The sequence below is a fragment of the Mirounga leonina genome, unplaced genomic scaffold (genome assembly GCF_011800145.1).
Source record: "Mirounga leonina isolate KUSES-001 unplaced genomic scaffold, KU_Mleo_1.0 Mir_94, whole genome shotgun sequence".
NCBI classification, from domain to species: domain Eukaryota; kingdom Metazoa; phylum Chordata; class Mammalia; order Carnivora; family Phocidae; genus Mirounga; species Mirounga leonina.
The window spans coordinates 7,892,311-7,916,327 of record NW_023270855.1 but is presented as its reverse complement, the minus strand read 5'-3'; the positions used below and the strand labels follow the sequence as shown (position 1 = coordinate 7,916,327).

Genomic DNA, 24,017 nt, shown 5'->3' with positions numbered 1-24,017 from the left:
ACTCCTGCAAGAATGAGATGGAAAAAAGTGCAGCTAGGGGTGCCTGGGTGGCTCAGTCAGTTAAGCGTCCAACTCTTGATCTCAGCTCAGATCTTGCTCTCAGGGTCATGAGTTCAAGGCCCACATTGGGCTGCATGCCGGGTGGGCAGCCTACTTAAAAAAAAAAGCGCAACTAGCCTGTACCACCTGACATTCATTAGAATGGCTACTATAAAAAAACCAAGCAGAAAACAAGTGTTGGTGAGGGTGTGAAGAAACGGCAGCCGGGTGCGCTGTTGGTGGGAAGGTGATGTTGTGCAGCCACCGTGGAAAACAGGATGGTGGTTCCTCAACAGATTAAACATGGAATTACCATATAGTCCAGCATTCCACTTCTGGGTATATACCCAAAAGAATTGGAAGCAGGAACTTAAAAAGATATTTGTATATCCATGTTCATGGCAGCATGACTCGCAAAAGCCAAGAGGTAAGGGCAATCCACGTGTCCATCGGCAAATGAATGGCTAGATAAAGTGCGGTCTACACATACAAGGGAGTATGATTCAGCCTTAAAACGGAAGGAAATTCTAACACATGTGACAACATGGATAAAACAGAGCATTATAAGTGAAATGAGCCAGTCACAAAAGGACAGACACTGTATAATTCCACCTGTATTATGTACCTAGAGGAGTCAGATTCATAGAAAAAGAAAGTAGAATGGTGGACACCAGGGGCTGGTTGTGCGGGGAATGGGGAGCTAGTGTTTGATGGGACGGAGTTTCAGTTTGGAAAAATGGAAAGTTCTGGGATGGATGGTGGGGATGGTCGCACAACGTGAATGTACTTAATGCCACTTGAAAACAGTTCAGATGATTCATTTGATGTTACAGGTATTTCACCACTAAAAAACCTCCAAAAAGTCCCCCCAGACAACCCAGCAACCGTAGCATGGTAAACTGTAGCACCTGCCATATGATGATGCTTCTAGGAGTGCACAGAAAACAACTTTCTGCTGAGTGGCCGTCTCCGGTGGCCTAACCCGCTGCTCCTCACCCCTCAAGGGCAGGCACTGGCGGGGGGCCTCCCCAGTGCCTGGATGAACCACCAGCCAGCTCAACAGCAGCAGCGGCAGCCATGTTTGAATGTCAACTCTGCCCCATCCTTTACTGGGCTTGTCACACGTATGGTCTGGTTGTACCCCCACAGCTCCCTGGGAGGCCAGCGATGAGTATTCCCACTTTACAGCTGTGTACAGGGAGGCCCAGAGAGGCGAGGTCACACTGTTAGTCAGAGGCCCAGCTAGGATTTGACCCCAGTGTTCTCGGCTCTGAGCCCATAGCATGTGCTCTCCCCATAGCTCTGCCTGTCTCTGCTAGCACTGGAGATCTCTGGTTAACTAGGGAACTGGTTGATGATCAATTTAGAGTCCAAGGGGGTGGGGGGGATGTGTCTGTTTTGCTCATCTCTGTCTCCCACTAAGGGGTAACCAATGAATGTCTGTGGAATGAATAAATGAATAATTCTGTGCTTGTATGTGTAGGGTGCTGCCCATGGGAGGCCAGATGAGGCAGAACTTTGGCCTCCAGAATTCTCATCTAAAGGCCTGCCTCCCCAGGAGCTTCTCAGTGCTAGGTCTCCTGAGGAGCATGAGGTAGCAGAGCCATGGGATCTTCCCCAGAGGCAGGGAAGGCAGGTCAGTGTGAGTGTCCAGGACAATAGACAGGACAGGCTGAGACCCCCTGGGGAGACACACTCCTGGAAAGCAGACTCCTTGGGACCTCCCCAGGCTCAGCAGTGCAGAGTGTGTGTGTGTGTGTGTTTGTGCAGTTGTATGTGTGTGGTGTGCATGGTGTGGTATGTGTGTATGTGTGGTGTGTGTGTGCATGCACACGTGTAGGGTGTGAGGTAGGGATTAACAGGCCTGTTGAAAATCCAAATTCCCCATTTGGGACTATTTGCTTTAAACTCTTCTCCCAGAGACGGTGTTCGCAAAAACAAAACAAACAAAAACAACTGAAACAGGTGTTGAATTCAACACACAGGCCCCTGCCATTTCACATACCAGAACCACAGCCCACCTCACTTCCCCGTCTTAGCACCCTGTAAAGTCACCTCCAGAGTCTTTGGCACAGTTTGGCATCCCTGGCTTGGCCAGACCCTACTCTCAGAGTGTGGCTTGACTTGGGGACTTAGAGGCTCATTGGAATATTCAATGGAGTCCTGGGTTTGGAGCCAGGAGATCTGAGTTCAAGGTTGGCTCTCTGCTTCCTGGAGTCCCTCTCTAAATACCCGAGTTCTAAGACATGGGAAATCCAATTAAGCAGCTCCTTCCTGCCTTTGAGGGTTACTGGGGCTCCCTGGGGTAAGGCGGCATCATGGCCACCTCAGCTTAGGAATGGGGTATGCTGAGGACCTGGAGTTTCTAATTAGGTCAAGTGTGGCTGATTTATTCAGGAAGACCATCCTGCCAGGAAACCCCTTTTTGCTCTTTCCTCCTGAACCACTTCAGATTTGACCCCAGTGACCTTTGGAGGCTCCAGGGAGATTTATTTTTCTCTAGACAGTTTATGTGTTCAGAAATACGCCACAAACTTCCAACAATTCCACTTCACAAGTCCCCATCCTCAGCTTAATAATTCAAACGTTAACTGCAGTGTCAACCTACTTTGAAAGAGGTCTCATAAAATACAAAATTAAGGTCTGCTTGGGTGGTTTTAGCACTCAACATACACGGTTGGAAAAGGAGAATGTTTTCCCAAGAAAGCACAAGGCCTCACAAGTGAGGAAGGAAGTATTTCCATCTTAAAGCACAGCTATGGTTCTGAGAAGCAGCAGGGTGATGGGAAGAAGCCAGCAGAAGTCCTGATGTTCAAAGGGTCGGAGATAACAAAAGAAATCTGAGGGTGTGCCATGATTTCTGAGGCAGGGGAGCAATTTCTGACTCAAGGATGATTCACATAGCTTCTCTCAGAGGGCAAGTTTAGTTCCTAATGATTCAAAATAAGACGGGAAAGAAGAAAGCTTTGCCATCCTCAGGAGGGATGGGGCATGGGGTTGAGGCTAGCCCTCTGGAGGGCCCTCCTGGGCCACTTTTCCTGGCCTCCCTGCCAGCAGCCTCGGCCTCACACCACTCTCCACCCCTGCCTGGGGTGCTTTTTCTGAGCACCACGAGCAGAATCCTTTTAAGGGCTCATTGGATGTCACCTAGCTGTCCCTCCACACACCCAGTCTTGACTCTTGTCATTCCAGCCCCAGAGAAATACTCAGGCCACAGATCATCCGTATAAGCCACACATCTTCAGGTCTCTGGGCCTTGGCAGCACTGTGCCCCTGCCTGGAATGCCCTTGCCCACTTGGTGAACTCCTCTAGAATTCTCTGGGTCCAAATCTGCCACTTGGTGGTCAGGAACAATCCTGGGCAGCTTACTTGATGTTTCTGCGGCTCAGTGTTTTTAGCTGCAAGATGGGAATGGTCATAATTGCCTTGATTCCCTGGAAGGGATGTGGAGGGTCAGGCAAGACAGTGACTGGCAAAATAAACTACAGAGAATAAGGCTCAGGAATAGTAAGAGAAGTTACAAGAGTAATAGCTACCATGGCCTGAGCGCTTGCTACACGTCAGGCACCGTGCTGGGACATACGTATTTTCTCATCTGACCTTCACAGTAGCCCTGAAGCTGCCCCCAGGCAAAGGTGCATCTTTATGAGTTGGGCAGGAAGGGGTGGTAGCTGCATGGCTCTGGGTTGGACGGACCTGGGTTCTAATCCTGGCTCAGCCTCTTATCTGCTCTGGAACTCCCAGAGTGGTTTTTCACTTCTCCCAGCTTCGGGGGTCTGATCTATGAATTAGAGATGTGATATCACTTACTTCATGGGGTCGTTGTACAAGGGGTGCATGGGGGTAATAAGCACTTAGCATCGAGCCTGGCTAAGGGAATGTTAGCAATTAGGGTTAATTATATAGTCACTTTACAGATTTGCAGACTGGGAAACGGAAGCTCAAAGGGGTTAAGTAACTTGCTCAGGGTCACACAGGTGGTTAAGTGCTGGAGATGAGGTTTGAACCTTGGTTTGTTGGACTTCAGAGCCAAACCTCATTGCTTCTTGGACTGGGTGTCAGGACATTTGGATTCCAGCTTCAGTAACCCACGGGGTGACCTGAGACAAGTCCCTTCCTATTTCCAGGCCTCAGAGTAAAGTCAGGGGGCTGGACCAGGGAGTCTCTAAGACCTGTGAATCCATGTAGATGATACCCACACAAACTACCCTTGCAAATACTCAAGTAGGTTGGTGTTTTGTTTTGTTTTGTCTTTTAAGAATGAAAGGTGCTATCTAACTGGGAGGTCTCTGGATCAATGTAGACTAGAGAGCTGGGGATAACTGCAGAAGAGATCAGCTCAATATGCTGGAAGAACCGACAGAGCACTGGTATTGGCCATGGGACAAAGACGGGGCCAACTCCTACCTCCTGCTGCCACAAGAACAGGAAAGTAGAACATAGGGACAGTCCTGTCCTGAGCATCTTATTAATTCATATTCACCCATCCACTGCCCATATATTCATCCACTCATCCATTCAACCATCCACCCATCCATCCATCTACCCATCCATCACTCACCCATCCATCCATCCGTCTCCCTACCTACTCCTCATCTCATTGATTATATATCTATGCATCTATTCACCAATCAATTCACTTACCTCACCCATCCAACCAGTACTTCCCAAGAGCATGGGGCAGGGGTGGGGGTGGGGTGGGAAGACGACAAAACATTGTCATTTCTGGCATCACCCCCCCAGAGTTCTGGATCACCCCTGTGCCCGCATCCTCCCGACCTACTTTCCCCTCTCCTCCATGAGCCTCCCTCAGCCTGTAGCTCTGGGGTGATGCAGGGGGCTGCTCAGCCCTGGATAGTGCAGATCTTACAGCCCCAGTGTCTGGCGGCGGAAGCTGCCTCCTCCCCCTTCTCCCACCAGCCCGCAGCCCCTCGCTGCTGAGTCACACTCTCCTCCCCATTTGGATAAAGCTGCTGGCGGTGCCCACAGCCCAGCCTCACCATGATGCTGTGAGCTGGCTCCCGGGCAGAAGGGAGAGGTCAGGCCTAGGGCACACTTGGGAGGTAAGCAAAAAAGCCCAGCCGCTCACCCAGATGCTCCCACTACCATCCACCCATCCATCCATCTACCAGATGCCCTACATCTGGCTGCTGACTGACCTCTGGACAGACAATTCCCTGTTTCTCCTCATCCAAATGCTGGTTAATTACAAAAAGGCCCTCTCTGCTTCTAAACCAAATAGGGATTACAGCATGATGAGTCTATGCCGCTTAGCTGAGACAGGAATGTGAGAATTTTTCTTATCAGAACTCGTGAAAGTGCTAATATTACTGACAACAACAACGTCATCGGGTGGTAAATCCTTTCTGAAAATGGCCACCATTCGTCCCCTCTCTGAAGCCACGCCCTTTGCAATGTGATCTGGCAGTTCCTCCCGTCAAGAGATGGAGTCTATTTCCCCATTCCTTGAATCTGCACAGGCCTCTTGGCTTGCGTTGACCAATAAGATGCAGCAAGATGACAACGTGAACAAGCCCAAACTAGCCTGCTGGAAAAGCTGGGACCACACAGAGCCAAAACAAACCATCCCAGCTGAGGCCATCCCAGACCAGCCTCCGGTGCTGCTGAGATCAGCGGAGCTGTCCTCCTGAACCACCACAGACACAGATGCGAGAGGGAGTCCCACTGAGAGCAGAAGAGCCACCACGTTGAGCCCAGCCTGAATGGCCACCCCACAGAATTGTAAATACACAGTTTGGTTTTGAGCCCCTAAGTTTTGGAGTACAATAGTCCCTGCTTATTCTCGGGAGATACGTTCCAAGACCCCCAGGGGACACCCAGAGCTGTGGATCATACCAAACCCCATGTATACTATGTTTTTTCCTAGACATGCATATCCGTGATAAAGTTTAATTTATAAACTAGGCACAGTAAGAGATTAACAACTGATTAATAACTGATAATAAAATAGAACAATTATTGCAATATACTGTAGTAAAAGTTATGTGAATGGGGTCACTCTCTAAATATCTTACTGTACTGTCCTCGCCCTTCTTCTCGTGCCGATGTGAGATGTTAAGATGCCTACGTGGTGAGATGAAGGGGAATGATACAGTGTGTGTCATAGCACTAGGCTACTCTCGACCTTCTGATGGTCTGCCAGAAGGACGGTCAGCAGCTACGGGACTGAGGTTGATTGCACGTAACTGAAAGTGCCGATAAGGGGGACTACGGTAGTTAGTTATGGAGCAAAAGCCAACTAATAAAAAGTGTTTTGCTTTGTTTTGTTTTGTTTTCATAAGGGGGACAATGACAGGATCTAAAAACACAATTAAGACTTTTTTTTGGTCATATAAACATCATTGCTAAATCAAAGAGAAAGAAGTTGCTTACTATACGACCACCCCAAAATACATCAGCAGGATTCAAAAATAGGAATCCCGTCGCTCACTCTGCCTGGTACCTGCGAGTCACCCTGCGGACCTCACTCCCTCCAGCGGAGGCTGCGCCACTCACCAGAATCTTGGTGGTGTAGGCGCTGTTGATGGCAATGGCGTTGACGAGCAGCTCCATGGTCTTGGCGTTGATGGAACTGGGGTCAGGGATCTCCTTGTAGTGGACATCGCCAACGTAGGCCTGCACGACTGTCATGCGATTGGTGGTCAGCGTGCCTGTCTTGTCTGAGCAGATGGCGGTGGCATTGCCCATGGTCTCACAGGCATCCAGGTGACGTACCAGGTTGTTGTCTTTCATCATTTTCTGGGGGCAGGGGCAGGTGAGAGGGCGACAGTGAGGAGAGGGAGTCGGGGGGCCAGGGCGTGGGGTGGGGGCACTGGGGAAGCACGCAGTAAGTGGGGCAGAGCTGCTGCAGTCTGCCCTTGGTTTCCTGCATGTGCAAAGGGCATGTGCCCGTGGCCTTGGACATCGGGGCTCCGTGTGTGTGTAGGCTTTTCCTTTGCTTTCCTTATTTGAACCACTTACAAGATTTGATTAATTGACTTTATTAATTTGGAATACAGAAGTAATCTGTATTCCTTATGGAAAAAATAGGGAAAAGGGTGATAAGTTAATGTTGAGTCCTTTACAATGACCTCAAATATTTTTCTCTTATACCCTAGCAGAAGTAACCATCCTTTATTTGGTTAAGGGTTTTCTTTTCAAATCTTTTGCTGGTGCCTGGTTTTCATTGTCATTTTTGGTTCCACCAAAAAGAAATAAATTTAGGATAGATATATGTGTTTATAGACATAGGACAGTATCTGGAAAAATGTCAAAATATTAGTGTTATTATTTCTGGGTGGTAGAATTACAGGAGATTTTTATTGCCTTCTTTTAAAAAAATCTACAGATTCGATTTTTTCTGCATTGAATGCATATTATACCTCATGTAATAAAAATCACAAATTTCTTTTCAATATACACAAAAATGAAAACAAATCCATCATAATGCCATCACCCAGAATGGATACAGCTTATGTATCGACATCTTTTCTTTCTAAATTTATAACAAGAATGAAATCCTACCATACATATCATTATGAATTTTCTGGCATTCTCCTTCCTCTCTGTCTTTCCAGCTCCACTCCTAGCTTCTTCGAGGTTCTCAAGCAACTCAGCAAATGAAGTCATTCTCAAGGAACTGCCACTCTAAAGGCAGGCCCTGCTGACACAGTGACCCCATCTGGCAAGGAGGGACATGAGAAGTTGCTAGAGGCTGAGTCAGACATACTTCTAGTCTATTCCTGAGAATCTGATTTCCTTTATTCTTGCTCATCATAATAACTCTTTATAAAAAGGGAAAAAAAGTGCAATTAGAATAATTTTAATAGCAGTTCATGTTACTAAGGAATGAGTATTGGTAGAATTATATGGTATTGCAGTCTTCTCTTATTATAACCTGTGATAATAGTAACACTTCATGCATGTGTAAGGGATGAGCAATAACAACATACTTGATGGTTTGCAAAATTCTTCCAGGCTTATTTTCTTGTCTGATGTTACAAGAGGCCTGTGAAACCTTTGAGGATTGTGGTCCTCCACGCTGGCAAATGGAAAAGCCATGGCCAAGTGATTTGACCAGGATCACACACCTAATGAGGGTTAAAGCTGAGACTGGAGCCTGGCTCTGTTTAACTTCACAGCCTGGATCATTCCATCGGGCCCCTGCCCATCTGTACTCTTGGAAGATGGTTCATCTGTTGGGCTTAAGAATATACAGGTGGCTACTGAGCACTGGAAATGTGGCTGGTCTGACGTGAAATGTGCTGTACGTGTAAAAATACGTGTTGGGATTTGAAGACTTATTATGAAGAAAGCAATGTAAGATATCTCACTAGTGATTTGTATATTGATTACATGTTGGATTGCTAATTATTTGGACATAATAGGTAAAGTAAATTATATTATTAAAATTAATGTCACTTGTTTCTTTTTACCTTTTTTTTTTTTTAACATGACTATGAGGAAATTTAAAATCACACATATGGCTCACATTGTGTCTCTGAGTGTCATCTCTGTTCTTTTGATGGCGGCTCCCAGGGTGGGTATGCCAGGCTCAGAGAGAGCAGAGTTTGCCTCTCCTGGGTTGGGGCTGTACTCAGTTTATCAAGTGACTATATAAGTAACACGACCTAAGACAGCTGAAGGCACCAGGCGCCAGAGATGCGAACTGCAGAAGGTGCAGAGGCCTAAAAACGTCTGTGCATGATCCCCCCCAAACTACCTCTGTGCGACTTTCAAGACACCCCGAGCTCAGCTGGGTGGCTGTGGGGGTCCCCACTCATGGCTGTATGAGAATCTCCATCTCTGGGCCCCAGGCCCCCAAGCAGCATCGTGTTGTGACCTGTTTGGGCTTTGGTTTGTGGGATGGAGTTTCTTCAAGAACCCTAAAACAAGGAGACGATAAGGGCCGTATCTTTTACCTAGGGCTGCCACTTCCTGGCACCTGCCTGGAGATCTCTTTTCTGTATGAAATTACATCGGCGAGCCCAGTCCAAATTCCAGCTTGGAAATTGACGCCCGCTGTGCCCTCCGGCAGCTCTGCCAATGTCTCAGAGCCAACGCCTTGTTTATAAACATGCTCAGGTCTCCATCCTCGTAGGGACGTCCTGGCATTGGGGCCCTGGGCACCAGGAGTAGAGAGCCCTGCCCTCCGAGGTGGGAAAACCATGGGGCCAAGGGAAGAGAATGAGGCTGTGATGTGAGCCAAGCTTGAAGTGCCCATTTGAGATGCTCAGCCCAGTGTTCGGGCTCCATGGATGGCCACGGCCTGGGAGCAGGGGGTGGCGGGGTTCTGCCATCCGGGGAGCACTAGAAACAACCCCTCCCAGACCCAAGTGTCCACAGTCAACTTTCATGGGCTTACCACCCTTCATTAAACTGCTTTTAAAACCTCTTCCATTTTCAGCCCATTCCCGGAGAGGAGGGGGCTTCCTTAAATCAGATCTCTTTTGGCTTTAGGCTCATCTCTTCCCAACTTCAGGGAACAACCTCTGAGATGAGTTGCTGAAGTAGCACAGCTTCCATGGAGCTTTGACCACAGACTTTTCCTTACATTTGGTGGGATGGGGATGGGTTTGGGCCTGCATGGTGAGGTCTGCTTTTTATGTTGTTTTTTTTTTTTAATTTTTTTTTAAAGTGGAGGTGATGATCAATGTTTAAAAATCAATATATTAAGTCCAGGCTTCCGGCTTCTCTGGGAAAAATGTGAAGAGTTGGCAATGTGTGTGTGGGGGTGCATCAGCAAGGCAACACTTGGCTGGGGTGAATCATGGTTGTTCCTGTAGCCAAGATGTGGCCCTCAGGGCTGCCACAGGCCCTGGATTCCCTGAGGGCATGTGAGCTCCGGCTTCCGGCATAGGTCTCCTCTCCCAGCTTCCAAGGTGCCCCCTTCCTTCTTCTTAGCTCTACTGCCGGCCCCAGCGCTTGCCCCACGGGCCACCCCCTAGAGCCCCTGCTGGGGACAGCCAATCCCAGCTGCACCATCCGGTCCTCTCCTTCTCACCTTCACTGAGTAGGCCAGCGAGATGGTGACGGCCAGAGGGAGCCCCTCCGGCACGGCGACCACCAGCACCGTCACGCCGATGATGAAGAACTTGACAAAGTACTGCACGTAGACGGGCGTGCACTCGGGTAGCCATGGCTTCTTGTTGACCACGAAGGTGTCCACGGTGAAGTAGAGCACCAGGATGATGACCGTGATGGCCGACATCACCAGACCTGTAACACGGGTTGGGGGGAGACCTGCTCAGGGGCTCTCCTGGGGGTGGGGGCCCTGGGAAGTGAGATGGAGACCAGATACTTGGCCAGGCAGATTCTAACCCACATCTCAGCTCTGCCACTTACTAGCTTTGTGGCCTGGGACACGTCCTTGATCCTCACAGAGCCTCAGTCTCCTCCTCTGTGTAATGGGGATGCCTGCTTATTTCACATGGCTTTGCAAGGATCAAATGTGATGAATGCATGTAAAGCGCCTGGCACAGTGCCCGACACCTTGTGGGTGCTCAGGAAATGTGTGCCGAGACCACGTGAATTAGTTTGAACTGCCTGCATAGTTCTCGCACATAATCATGTGCAGCTGGTACCATTTATTGACTCGTCCACCCAGGCACCTCGTAGCTCCTAATCTAGGAGCGAGGGACACAGCACTAGAGAGGACAGAGTCCCTGCCCTTGGGAAGCTGAGACTCCAGAGGGGGAGGCAGACAAGAAGCAACACACTCATGAAAAAGACCATCCATGTAGGGATAATGCTGTGTAGAAAAACTGTAGGATAACACGACAGAGAGCGGCATGGGCTGAAGGTAAGAAAACAACCCACGTCCATCGACAGACAAATGGGTAAAGACGGCATGATATAGACACACAGCCTTAAAAAAGAAGGAAGTCCTGCCATTTGCGACCACATGGATGGGCCTGGAGGACATTATATATATATAAATAGTCAAACTCATAGAAGCAGAGAGTAGAAGGGTGGTGGCCAGGGGCTGTGGGGAGGGGGGGGGTTGTTTTTCAGTGGGTATAGGGTTTCAGTTATGCAAGATAAGGAAGTTCTTGAGCTCTGCTCTACACTACGGGGCCTACGGTGAACAATAGAGTATTGTGCACTTCAAAACTGGTTAAGAGGCTGGATCTACCTCTTAAGTGTTCTGAGCCCAAAAAACGGAAAACGGAAAAACCCAGGAAAGAACACAGGAATTTTTGGAGGTGGGGGATATGTTTTGTACCTTGCTTGTGGTGATGGCATCACGGGTGTACGCATATGTCCAAATTTATCAAGATGTACACTAAATGTGTGTAATTTTTTGTATATTAATTGTACTTCAATAAAACTTCAAAAAAGAAAATAGAACAACACGGGCTGGTGGACAGGGACTACTTTAGCTAGGCTGTCCAGGGAAGACTTCCTGGAGGAGGTTCTCCTTGAGAAGATAGGGAATGATGAGAAGTATCAGCCAGATGGTGACCTGCAGAAAGAGCGTTCCGGAAAGAGGAAAGAGCAGGGGGCCCTTTTTTGGATGAGGACACTGGGGTCAGTGAGGGGAAGGGACTTGTCCAAGGCCACAGGCCAGAGAAGCCCTGCACAGTTGGCAGATGCGGGCGGGTACGGGCGGGTACCTGCTCAGATGCCCGGGGACCCCCTCACCCGTTCGGGGTGCTGCAGGGCTCTGGCTCTGTGCGGGTGCACACCTGCAGCCTCTGCCAGAGGAAGTCCACGCTTCAGAGAGCACTGTCTCCTGGTCAGGAAGGACCCGGCACGGAACCCCACCCCAGTGTGATGGCCAATATTCAATGGCTGAGGAGGAGGGGGGTCCAACAGCCCAGTCCCTTTGCTGCGAGGCCAGAAAGACCCTGCAGAGGTAGGTAGAGACGGGGATTCCTCCAGGAAGTATCTGGCTTTTTCCCTGGCCCCTTTGAGTCTCTTACCCTTTATAGGTCTCACCTGAGAGCACCCTCGCCCCTAAAAATCCTGCGTCCACCCATCTCAGGCTCTGCTTCAGGGAATTCAGCCCAAGAGAGGAGCAGAGGTAGGATGTGAACCTAGAAATGTTTGACCCTGAACTACGTTCTTGGCAAGGCTGAGGAGGGGGAGGGGGATGAGCAAGAGCTTTGAAGGCCACGGGTGGTTCTCATCACTCTGTTCCCTGCCCCCCAGTGCCTGTGCTGTGGTTCTGTGGAGTCTTCTCCATGCCGGGGATGGAGGAAATCCCTGGTTCCGTCGCTCCCCTGCCCCCACCTCCAGCTGTGGGACTTCAGAGCCGGCTCTATCCCCATCTGACAGTCGCAGGGGCGGGAAGCCAAGCTCCCAGCAGCCGGGAGCTATCACCAGGCCCCGAGTTTAAATATAGACAGCCAAGCCTGTAATTTGCCTCCCTTCTCCACGCTGTGGTGCCTATAATTAGAGCCGGGAGACAGCCAGGTGGGGAGGCCTTGGTGTTTGCGTGTCCTCATGCGGCAGGAGAGGCCAAGGCCATGTCAGCCGGGCAGGGCTCGCCTTGCAGCTGGGCTCAGCTTCCTGGGCTGGAGGGGCCGCCACCAGCCATCACCTGGAGCTCCCAGCTCGGTGCGGAATCGGGGCTTGTGCTGAGGCTCAGACAGGAGGCTTCTCACTGGGCTCCTGGCACTGCCCTCAACCTCTTCAATCTTTCCTCTGCATTGCAGCTGGGGCAGGGGGGTCAGTCTAGAGCCCCAATCCGTCCCTGTCCTCCCCTGCTCCAACCTACTACTGGAGCGCCTACTGTGTAAGGACTCAGGCTGGTTGCTGGGGTAGAAAAGGGTGGGTCTCAGGGACCATCTCATGCCAGCCCCCACTCTGCAGATGAGGCAACGGAGAGCCAGCTTGGGGTCAGAGCCCTGGCTGGGGTCCCTCTGTGTACCCCACGTCCCCCCTTGTGCCATCCACCTGTGGCCGCACGCTTACCCGCCTTGCCGATCTGCACAGCCAGCTTGGTGAGCTTGCCCTGCAGCACGGATTTCTCCTTCTTGTGCATGTTGGCCTTTTTTTTGTCATCAGCGTCGCCACCCTCGGCACTCTTGAGGGGCTGCATCTCCATGGCGGCTGCCCCGTCCTGCTGTTTGGCTGCAGGGGGCAGAGCACGCACATGCATGCACACACGCACACGCGCGCACACGCACACACACAGACATGCACATAGCCAGGTCAGCCTGCAGGGTGGGGATATTGGCACCCACCCTGCCTGCCCAGCAGAGTGTGGTGAGATATTCACTCCCTCGTCTGGCCCCCTGCGTGGCTGGCACAGACATCCTGTGATATAGGGTCTGCCTCTTCCAGCTGGAGACCAAGGTCCCAGGGCGAGTAGCTGCCTCGGACCTGGAATCCAGGTGTGAACAGGGAGTGACACAGTTCCACCTTGGATTCCCAGTAGGAGTAGGCTGGGGTCCCCGCTGGGCCTGAACAAGCCCACAGATCCTTCCCCAAATGGCCCCTCAGCTTTTCCCACATTTAGACAAGACGGATAGGCTTGGGCATCCCCAGTTGGTTCTTGACTATGTTGTTGGGATATTAAGTAGCTGCCAGATAGGAGGAACAAAAAGGGGGCTTAAAAGATAAAAGAGAGTGTCCTTATCCATGGGTGCCAAGCCCCTCCTCCTTCAGTGAAAGACTGACTGGTGGGTCTGGGGCCTTACCCTTTAGCCCCTAAGGATCCCAAAGAACCAGCTTCAAGTCTTCAGCTAAATGGGCAGCATAGCTCCAAGGCTGGGGAAGAGCCGGCTCACAGGTGGCCCCTGTCCTCACCGGTGATGTCTCCATTGGGCCTGGCAACCATGTGAATCACAGCCCACATGAATCACAGCCCCCTCCCCTTTTGGGCCTGGCACCACGTGAATCACAGCCCCCCTCAAAGATGTCAGGCACCTGCAGGTGCGGACCTGTCTGCTTCTAGCCTGGCTCTCAGAGCCAGTGGGGGAGGGGCTGCAGGGACCACAGAAGCCGGTGAATACAAAAGGGTTACCTTTGCTCTGGCTGGCGTCCACATTGCCATCCTGCATTTTACCTACACGACAAAGAATTTTAACAGACAACAGAGAACAGACAACACACGTCGATCATCACAAAGACGCAACAGGGCCACGGACATTCACGTCACAGATGGAGGAAGGGCCGAGCCAACTCTGTCCCTCCACATGGGGACGCTGGGGAGGCCCTGAGACAAGAGCAAACCCGGCCACCACACTGGCTGCAGGGTCTGTCCTGATTCTCTGGGAGCTTGGAGAGAGAGCTTCAGTGGGAATTATTTCAGCCCTGAGGGTACTGATTAAATGACAGCCTCTGAGGGTAAAAGGGACCAGAGTTGGCTGGCAGAAAGCAGAGGGGTCCTCAGGTCCCCAGTGATTAATTTGGTTTGTGCCTTTGGTGGGCTGAGAGGAGGCAAAGGAAATGAAAGAGACAGACAGACAGAGAGATTCTAGAAAGGGGAGGACTTTGGTCAATGTGTTCCTTAGTTTCTGGCTCCAGGAGTGACATATGTAGAATTTTACTTTCTCCTTTTCCATCTGGAGGAGTGTGAAGCCGCAGCAAGGACGACCCCCTGCCCAGCTCCATTGAGAGAGACCCATGCCAAGGGTGAGCAAGGGCTCCCTAGTGGTGGGCTTTGAGGTGCCCCAAGCATGTTCAGGGGGCTTGGGGGGAGTGTCCTGGCTCTCAGGGGGAAGCTGCTGACCCCTCCTCTCCACTTGGGTATATGCTCTTTATTCTGAGGTTGAGCAGCCCCGGCCCTAGTAGACAGGGAAGTCAGGCCAGTGGGCTCCCCTGGGTGCCCCCCTGCCCCGGCCCTGTATGCCAGTGCTAGGGAAAGGGCTGAGCCTGGGGCTGCTCACCTCCTAATCAGGGCTGCCTGGGAGGCCCCCTCCCCAGTCTCGGCCAGAGGCTTGTGGGCTGGGTTTGCAGCATGGGAGGTACTGGTTGTCACTAGTTGGCAGTTGAGACACCTGCCTTTACCTGCTGGCACTGCAGAGAGGGGGTTTCCTCCTGTCCCCTTGGCCTGTTCTCTGAGCTCACTCAGAGCCCTTCCCATGGGCCTTGCGCCACTTTGGGAGGAGTCTGAGAAGGTCAGCCACCCTTGGCCATTGGCTGTGAAGGGGATTCTCATAGCTCACGTTCTGTGAGAACCCACCATGTGCCAGGCGCATATAGAACCTCCATGAGTTCATCTAATCCACACCACATCCCTGCAAGGGCACTCCTGTACTACACACACTTACAGATGAGAAACTGAGGCTCAGAGAGGCAGACGGCCTGCCTGGGTCCCAGGAGGTTAATGGAGAGCTGGCCCCAAAGTGCATCAATGTTTCCACCACAGCTGGGGAGAAGGCAGCTATCCCTCAGTCCCTCTGAGCCCAGAGGAGGGGCATTAAGGCGGCCCTGGTGGGACTGGGCTCCTGAAGCCCCTGTTTTGACACCAACTAGCTGTGCGGCTTTACCACTCCCAGTCTCAGCTTCCACCTCTGTAAAATGGGGATGCAATATTCAGCTTCCGGAGCACCTGATAGTTGCCTTAGCAATAACCACTTGCCCGTTTAGCATTTTGCAGTTTGCGAGTGTCATCTCTTGCCCATCTTCCCGAAACCCTGCGGGTGGGATGGGAGGGATTCTCATCACTCTCATTTTACAGACGGGGAAACTGAGACCATGGGAGTTTCCGAGGCAGCTCTCCTTTCTGGAGCATCCTGATGATAAGCCTGCGACTGCCATCACTGTCACCACACCACACTGTAGGTGACTCCGAGGGGCCCAGCCCTGTGCTGTCTCTCCAGGGGAAATGCTGGGCTGTTCCCACTGCCTCTCACAGCCAAGGGTCAGTGACCCCCCTGGGCGGATGGAAAGAGAAGGGCCCCCGTTGCTTTATTGCAAAGTTCTTTTTGCTGGATTAAAAACAAAACAGAAAAAGCCTTTTTAGAGCCAACAGGAATGAACTACAACAATTATCTTTATTTTTAAAAATAATTTTACTAACTGGGCTAAAGGACACGGGAGGACTCCTCTTCGATACTTGGTTTTAGAAGACACAAAGGGGCCTTATTTGCATTGCATATTATCAGATGCAATAGCCCATGTGTGCGCCCATTAACCAAGCTAGCAATTTCCTCTTTTATTTCCATAGTGATCACGTGGCCAGAAAAATAATCACCAATGCATATGTTCGAGGGAGGGAGCGGCATTGTGGGGGTACTTCTGTGCAGATGGCCTGGTTTCTCAGAAGCAAGGGACTGATCTGGGGTTTTTCTCAGCCAAAGTGGAGCTCGCCTGGCCCCAGAACTATGGTGGGACAGCCAGATCTGGCTCCATGCATGACCGGAAGAGGGGGCTGTTTTAGGGGAGCTGGGATGGGGAACTCGAGTGGAGACTCGGAAGCTGCCAGATGCAGCTTCGACAAATGGGTCTGTTCTCTTCATGCATCGCCAGGAAGTGTGAAAAGTGTGTGTGTGGAGGATTCACGGTGAGGCGACCTGATAAACAAGCTGTGGGGAGACGGAACACTAACTAGGTGAACTAGAAAATGTTACTTCTCTTGCCTGTACCTCCATTTCTTGCCCCGTGACAGGTGACAATTTCAACCAAGGTTGTGCTTATGAAAAGCACCACAAAGTGCCCTGTTAATGTCTGGAATTCAGAGTGATGTATTTACTAATTGTGATTACAAGCAATGTATTAAACAGTGATATGTTAATAAATGTAAAAAATAATAAAATGATAATGGCAATCATAATGCCTCCAAGATGAATGGAACATACCCGCTTTCAGTTGGGAGGGGGCTTGGGGGGGGAATCAGAGGGACTTTTACCAGCTGAGTGTGTTTTCTATATCCACATCATCCTGATTTGGCTCAGAGGAAGGAGGGAAAGGAATGGTTAATTCTGTCATTGACCAAGGCTCAGCCTGGCACCTCTCAACCTTTAATACACTCTGACCTGGAGCCTGGAGAGCTTACTAGATGAGATCCGGTGTGTTCATGGTGTTATGGCCATAGACTGGAAAGCTTATTAGAATGCAGATTCTTGTTCAGTGGGTCTGGGGTGGGGCCTGAGATTCTGCATTTCTAACAGGCCCCTAGGAGATGTCCTGCCTTCTGGTCCTCTGATTACATTTGGAGAAGCAATGGTTTAGAGCACTATTCCCTAAGTATATTATAGAAACATACCAATCCCACAAGATTCAGCCAGGAAAGGTCCTGCAGCCAAATCAGTCTGGGAAGGCCTCCATGGCTAACTTTCCACTATATACCAGCATATTCAAGGTTCTGAGAAGCTCTGCAATAAGGAAGAGACCAATTCTGTCCCACGGTTCTTAAACATCTCTGACCACAGGATCCTTTTCTTGGGGGCAGGACCTATTAATATTCCTGTGAAGTTGACAAGACACACTCCTTTGGGGAACCCTGGATCAGGAAGTGGAGTATGCACTTTAGAGCCAGCGGGCCTGGGTTCAAATCCCAGCTCTGCTACTTTTCTCCTTCTGTGACCTTGGGCTAGGGTCTTGATCTCTCCGAGCCTCAGTCTCCCCATCTTTAAAGTGGGGACCATAAACTCTGTATCGCAGGGCTGTCATGAGGATCAAATGAGGCCATGAGCAGGTAATGTTTGTAAAGTGCCTGGCATACAGTAGGTGGTCAAGTTTCCCATCTTTCCTGCAGTTTTTCTCAGGATACTAGGAGTTTTCTGCTACAGTTTGGAAGTGCAACTGCCTTTTTTGGGGACCGACCAGCCTGGATGCAGTCTGTATGTTCACTGAGCCCAGTGGGCTCACTGCTGTGGGGGAAGCAGAAGCCGGCTCCTCTTTCCTTCTCCTGCTGCCTGAGTTTGCCTATATTGGTTCTCCCTGTCATCCCTTGCCACCCCTCCCTGACGCATGACACCTCCCACACCCCAAGCTGTTCTCCTTTCTCCTCCAGAGCCTGAAATAGACCCACACCCAAATTAGCAAGGCGCAGCTCACAGAAGTGTCTTGCCTGGCCCCTGACATCTACGAGGTGCTTCGATCATTGGTCACTTTGAATGCAGGCAGCTCAGCCAGAGATCTGGGGCAGGGGATGGGAGTATGGGGTAGCGCAAGATCTTCATGTCTTCCAGGAGTGGTGAGGAGGAAACGATATAATGGGTGAGAAAGCCACAGCCCCCGGTGCCTCGTATGCAGCGATGCTGCAAGAAAGGCTTTTCCCTTCCTTCGATTCCCGGGGCAACGGTTTTATGATCAAGCCCTACAGCTCTCAGCCTGGGTGACTATCATGCTACCTAATTTGGGGACAGGGGACCTATCTGAGTACACAGAAGCCTTGTCACTCTGAAGATGGGAGGGCACAGAAATAAGAAATCCTCTAAAGGTTTAGAGACAAGTGAATGGAATTCCTTCTTGCCTGTGGGTAAGGAGGTTAAAACGCAGATCCCAGGTACTGTGGCAGCCCCCCACCGCCACCCCTCACCCCGTAAGGGGGCCCGTAAGAATGCAGAGACTCGGGACAAATGCTCCAGCACAGGCAACAGCAGGAAACACCAGTCCACGTCCGAGGGACAGAACCAGGCCCGAGCCCAAGCGAGCCCCCTGCCCGTTCACTCCGAGAAAGAGAAGAGGAAGAAATGTTTATCAGTGGCTCAGCCATGCTATGGGGTGAGGCCAAAGAGCTGAACCCTGGCCTGGGTCCCCCTGCCTCGAGGGAATTTTCGAGTTGAGGACTGGAGCCTTCAGCAGGGACCCAGACACCAGTTTCAGCCCAGGTCCTGACCCCAGGCCTTCTTCCCCAAGCTGGGGCCAGGAGTGTGCTTAGGAGAGGGCCACGTCGGGTGGGATGCTGCTTCTTGGGAGCCAAATCTGAAGCCCAGGGTATGTCCCTCTTCCGGGCCCCACTGGGGGTCAAGGGCCCCACAGGCCCCTACGTCGGCAGCCGCAAGCGGGCGTGGAGCGTACTTCCCGGTGGTGGCTTCTCTCTTAAGCGCCTGCCCCACGTGGGAGGACGATGGTCCCAGAGCTGCCCATGCATATCCAAGATCTGTGCGGTCCAGAACAGGGAGAGGCAAGCCCAGAGTTGGGGGTGGGGGGAGAGACGCCCATCCAACCGAGACCGAGAGCTCGCCATCGGAGACGTACCATTGACTAGGCTGGTATTTGCACTATCTGTAGCATTTGAACCTGCTGCCCCATCGGCCGCTGTGGGGGTGGGAGGGATGGAAAATGCAGTGTGTCACAATGGAGAAAAGCAACAATGAAGAACAGCAACAACAATAAGGACATGAACCAACTTGTGGGAAATAACATGACTATATTCTTAAAAAAATAAAATCTCCGTTGGAAATCAAGAAACTCAAATTTGCAGGGGAGTGAGGGTGAAATGTTCCCATAGAGATGCCATAAAAACCAGGGAAAAAAACTCAGACATGGACAGTCTTTGAAATAAAACATGGCAGATGATCAATGTGGTTAGGTAGGATGGCACTGTTCTGTGCCAAGGTCTGGACCGATGCACCCCTCCGGCCACGCCAATCAGGCAGGTCCCCATCAGAGAAGCTTCTATGAGAGGGCATCTGGCTGCCCGTCAGGGCCAGAGGGACGCATGGCCAGGACTCATTTCAAAACATTCAACAACCAGCGCAGTGTAGGCACCTGCCATTCTGATCGGGTACTTGCTGTGACCACCATCACTGAGGCCCAGAGGGACATCCAGCAGTGGCGGTGACTCAGGATTCGAGCCCTTGACTCAGGCCACTGCCACGGCCACCTCCTCCTTCCTAACCAGCACGCTATAGATCGCCTTGGTCACCCCCATACGAGATGCCCCGTCATTGAATATGTTGCACTTTGTGCATGGGACAGAGAAGGTACTGGCCGGTTTTCCTTAGTTCAGCAATTAAAAATGACATGAGATGGTCAGATGCACTCTGGTTGTTCTTTCTTGGGGTGGGGGCAGATGGGTTGTGCGGGAAGGAGAGGGAAGAGACACTAGTGGGTGAGGTGTCCATGCTGTGTGGTGAGGGGCGGCGGGACGGGCTCTGCGGGGTGTGCGCAGGAGAGCAGGGCTGTGGGGTCACGTGGCGGTGAGCGGGGCACCGCACGCCGGTGTGGGTGGCGGAGGGCTGTGTGGGGTCCGTGTGGAGACGGTGGTGGTGGTGCCGCGTGCGTCGGCGGGCAGGGCAAAGCACCGGAAGGGCCAACAGGCGGAGTGAGGTGCTGGTTCCTCCAGCGGGGCCGGCATCACGTGGGGGCACCGCGGAGGGGCTGGGGGGTCAGGGAGCCTCCTCCAGCTGTGTGCTGGGGGTCTAGGGCCACGGCTCGGGGGTCAAAGGCTGCTGCTACTTCTAAAAGCCCCATCTACCCTGAGGGGGTCTTACTGTACCTGGTAGCTGAAGGCCATCCCCCTTCTTCACACCTGTGTGATGATTTTTGAGACACGTTAATGAAGGAGAAGCACATACAGCCTCACCTGCACGTACACGCACGCACGCACACGCACACGCACGCCTGAGGTCATCCTGACCTGGGGGCCCGCCGTGGAGGCGAAGGGGATGGGATGGGAGTGCAGAGGCGCTCCAGTCCTGGCCATGCTGCTCACGGGCGCTTGAGAGGCTCGGCTGCCCCCTGTCTTCCTCTGCCATGGCCCCCCCACATCCCACTTCTTCCCTCTACACGGACACCCCCATTTCACTGGGGTGCAGGTGTGTGTTCAGTAAAGGACTCTGACCTGTGCTTCAGGGCAGGAGAGGCCTGTCTTCCTACCGAAATCTTCGAGAACACAGGTCTGGCTTCTGCCCCTCACCCAGGCCCCAGTGAGGCTAAGAAAAGGGGCAAAGACTGCCTCATCCTGCCATATCCTGCCCACTGCCTCTATTTGCCCAGCTATCTGCACGCTGGGGCCAGAGCCGGCCACCGCTTCTATGTCACTCTGGATGCTGTCCTGACACCCTCTGGGCCTCTTGACTAGGACTTCATCCTCAGTTTCAACCTCAGCAGCTTCCTGGTTCTCTCCAGCCTCTGGACTTGCCTGAGGACAGCACAGCTCCACTGTTCCTGCTGGTGGGGCTGCCATAATCTTAGGGGGTCCCCTCTAGAAAATGGGGTATTGCCCTTGGGAACAAGTGACCTTTGGTTCTGACCCAGGCTCTGTGCCTGGTTAGCTGCAGAGAGCTGGGGGTAGCAGGGCTGCCCCTAAACCTCAGGGAGGGGCCGTCGACATTCTCATCTCCTTCCCCTGGACCGCAGATGGTCTGGCTGTTGGGGACCCCCTTCTGGAGCTTGGGGAAGGAGACAGGACAAAAGACTAAAGATGTGAAAGGGGTCTGTCCCTGACACTGGGCGTAGGTGTTGGGGAAGGAGCCGGATGCTCTGGGGCCAGAGGCCTGGGCCTTTGGATTTGGGCCTGGCCAGATGAGCATCCCTCCCTCTGCTCTGAGAGGCCCTTGTAGCCCAGGCTACCAGCCTGCCACGCTGAGGGGGACCCTGGGGAGTAGGAATCTTGTTTCCAAGGCGGAGGAGGAGCCAGGACCCAGGCAAGGTGGCAGCTCTGGGTGGGGGAGGGGTGAGAAAGGGAACCACAAGTGTGGCCACCTTTCCTAGAATCTCCTTTGCCCCCAACTGGGCCGAGTCTGTGTGTGGGGTGGTTTGCAGCTCTGCTCTGTGGAGTTGAGAATAGTGGTAGGAGTGAGTGCAGGTGGGGCTTTCTACTCCATATCAGGGCTGATGAGGGGACCAGGTCACACTCGAGGCTGGAGACTCAGCAAAGTGCTCAGCACCCCGAGCCTGGCTTGCGGGGGAGGGTCCTCCATGACATGACCGGACAGACAGAGACTGGGACAAGACCCTGGAGATGGAACAGACAGGAACCTCCTGGCCTGAGCATCCTCAAGGATGCAGGAGGCGGCTGTTGGCACAGGGTGTAGACACAGAAGGCACTCAATAACTATTTCGTTGAGTGAATGAATAAACAACAAAAAAAGTGACCTGAAGAGCTCCTCTCCTGGTCTGTGAGGGGGTTGTGCTTACCTTTCTTGTCTTTCTTCTCTTCCTCCTCACCGCCAGCCCCCAGCAGGGTGAAGATAATGCCGGTCTGAGAATTCACCCCCACAGCAGTCACTACCATCCGTCCAGAGCCCTCCATCACGTGGGTCCCTGGGGAAGGGGACGAGAGCCAAGTTACCGTTGCATGGGCCCAAGCCCCCTCCCCAAAGGAGTGGAAGGAACTGGATCCCAGAAAGCTCCTGGCTCTTTGCCTGCCAAGGTCCTGGGGTACCGCCCATGGTTAGGGTTCAAACTATGTATTGTAGAGGCTTTTACTTCGGGACAGGGCTGTAATGGGCCCGGGACTCAACCACTGCTCCTCCTCACTTCTCAGGCCTACCACCTACTACCTTCTCCTGGAGAGTCACCTCCCCCCTCTGTCCTAGACAGGACTGGACAGGACCACTTATAAAGGGGTCTACTCCCTCCTAACCATCTGGCAAAGAACTCAGGGCTCTGGGAACTTGGAAGAGAAGACAATGGCATCTTTCTTTTCAGAAACGTCTAGCTGAAATTTAGCATTTCCACATGAACATAGGCAACCAACCCCAGGAGTGTTCGTGGCCCACAATACCATTACATGCATTACAAAGAGCGCAGGTTCTCTATCCTATGACTTTGTAGTTGTTGCAATCATTTATGCTCATCCTAATCTTACAAGCACAGAGGTTATTAGACTACCTGCCAGACCTGGTTATTAGGGTGCTGACAAAGAAGCACATACATTACTCCATTACACAGTTTATTATGTTAACTACTTCAATATAATAGACTTTCTTTGTGATCCAGTGTATTTTATTTTATGCATTTTAAAGCTTTATTCTGAGTATGGGTGGTACGTGATAACACTAGACCTCCCCAGGCTCCACGGTGCAAGAAAACCCCCTTTGTAGAATTTTAGGATTTTCAAACTGGGTTTTAAAGGGCCCTGAATGGGGTGCCTGGGTGGCTTAGTCGTTAAGTGTCTGCTTCGGCTCAGGTCATGATCCTGGGGTCCTGGGATCGAGCCCCGCATCAGGCTCCCTGCTCAGCGGGAAGCCTGTTTCTCCCTCTCCCACTCCCCCTGCTTGTGTTCCCTCTCTCGCTGTGTCTCTCTCTGTCAAATAAATAAAATCTTTAAAAAAAAAAAAGGGCCCTGGAATTCTTTTGAGGGGCAGGAGAGTGGGCTGAGGGGGGCGAGGGAGACCTGTTGTCAGAGTGGTTCCACTTTTATTCATCTTTGGGGTTTCGGTGTCAGCTGCTGTGAGACACAGGTCTTCCCGACCTGCAGGCGCAGAAGGCAGGTGGTCCAAGGTTCACTTGGGGCGGGGGTTCATGCCAGACTGAGGATAAAATGCAAAGGTGAAGCTGCTGAAAACTGTGCTATATACACACAACGGAATATTATTTGGCCTTCGAAGGGAAGGCAGTTCTAACACAGGCTACAACACGGATGAGCCTTGAGGACATTACGCTCCGTGCAAGATACCAGGCACAGAAGGACAGCTGCTGTGGGTTCCGCGGCAGGAGCCCCGTAGAGCAGTCAAAGTCGCAGGGACGGAGAGCAGAATGGTGGTTGCCAGGGGTGAGGGAGGGGGGTTCCAGGGGGCTACTGTTCAATACCTCTGGAGGTTTGGTTTTGCAATATGAAGAGTGCCAGAGGTGGATGGTGGTGATGGTGGTGCCACGGTGTGAATGTCCGTAACACCAAGGACCTGTACGCTTAACAATGCTTAATGTGGTACATTTTATGTGTATTTTACCACGATAAAAGAGTTGGGGAAAAAAAAAAGCAAACCTGCTGAAGCTGTGGCCTCGCTGGGGAAACAGGTGAGCCCAGGGTGGGGTCGGGGGGCGGCTGGGATCCAGCCTGGGACATGGCCGGCTGCTACCTTGGCCTGGTCCCAACAGAGGAGATGTGGGCACAGCCAGCCCTCTATCCTCAGGCTGGTGCCAGGGACGTGTCACTGTGTCCTAGGAGCTGTCACAGATCCACAGG

The 24,017-nt window shown here is 51.9% G+C and overlaps 1 protein-coding gene across 1 annotated transcript in view; it reads right to left on the bottom strand.

Moving 5' to 3' along the window:
* Window positions 1-24,017, bottom strand: part of ATP2B2 (ATPase plasma membrane Ca2+ transporting 2) — a 375,124-nt gene that overhangs the window by 33,752 nt on the left and 317,355 nt on the right. Inside the window, exons 8-14 of the mRNA XM_034996819.1 lie at window positions 22,025-22,150; window positions 20,382-20,414; window positions 19,139-19,198; window positions 14,013-14,054; window positions 12,959-13,117; window positions 10,044-10,258; window positions 6,557-6,799 (exon numbers count right to left, since the gene is read on the bottom strand). Coding sequence (XP_034852710.1) covers window positions 6,557-6,799; window positions 10,044-10,258; window positions 12,959-13,117; window positions 14,013-14,054; window positions 19,139-19,198; window positions 20,382-20,414; window positions 22,025-22,150 — 878 coding nt within the window. The remainder of the gene's footprint in view (window positions 1-6,556; window positions 6,800-10,043; window positions 10,259-12,958; window positions 13,118-14,012; window positions 14,055-19,138; window positions 19,199-20,381; window positions 20,415-22,024; window positions 22,151-24,017) is intronic.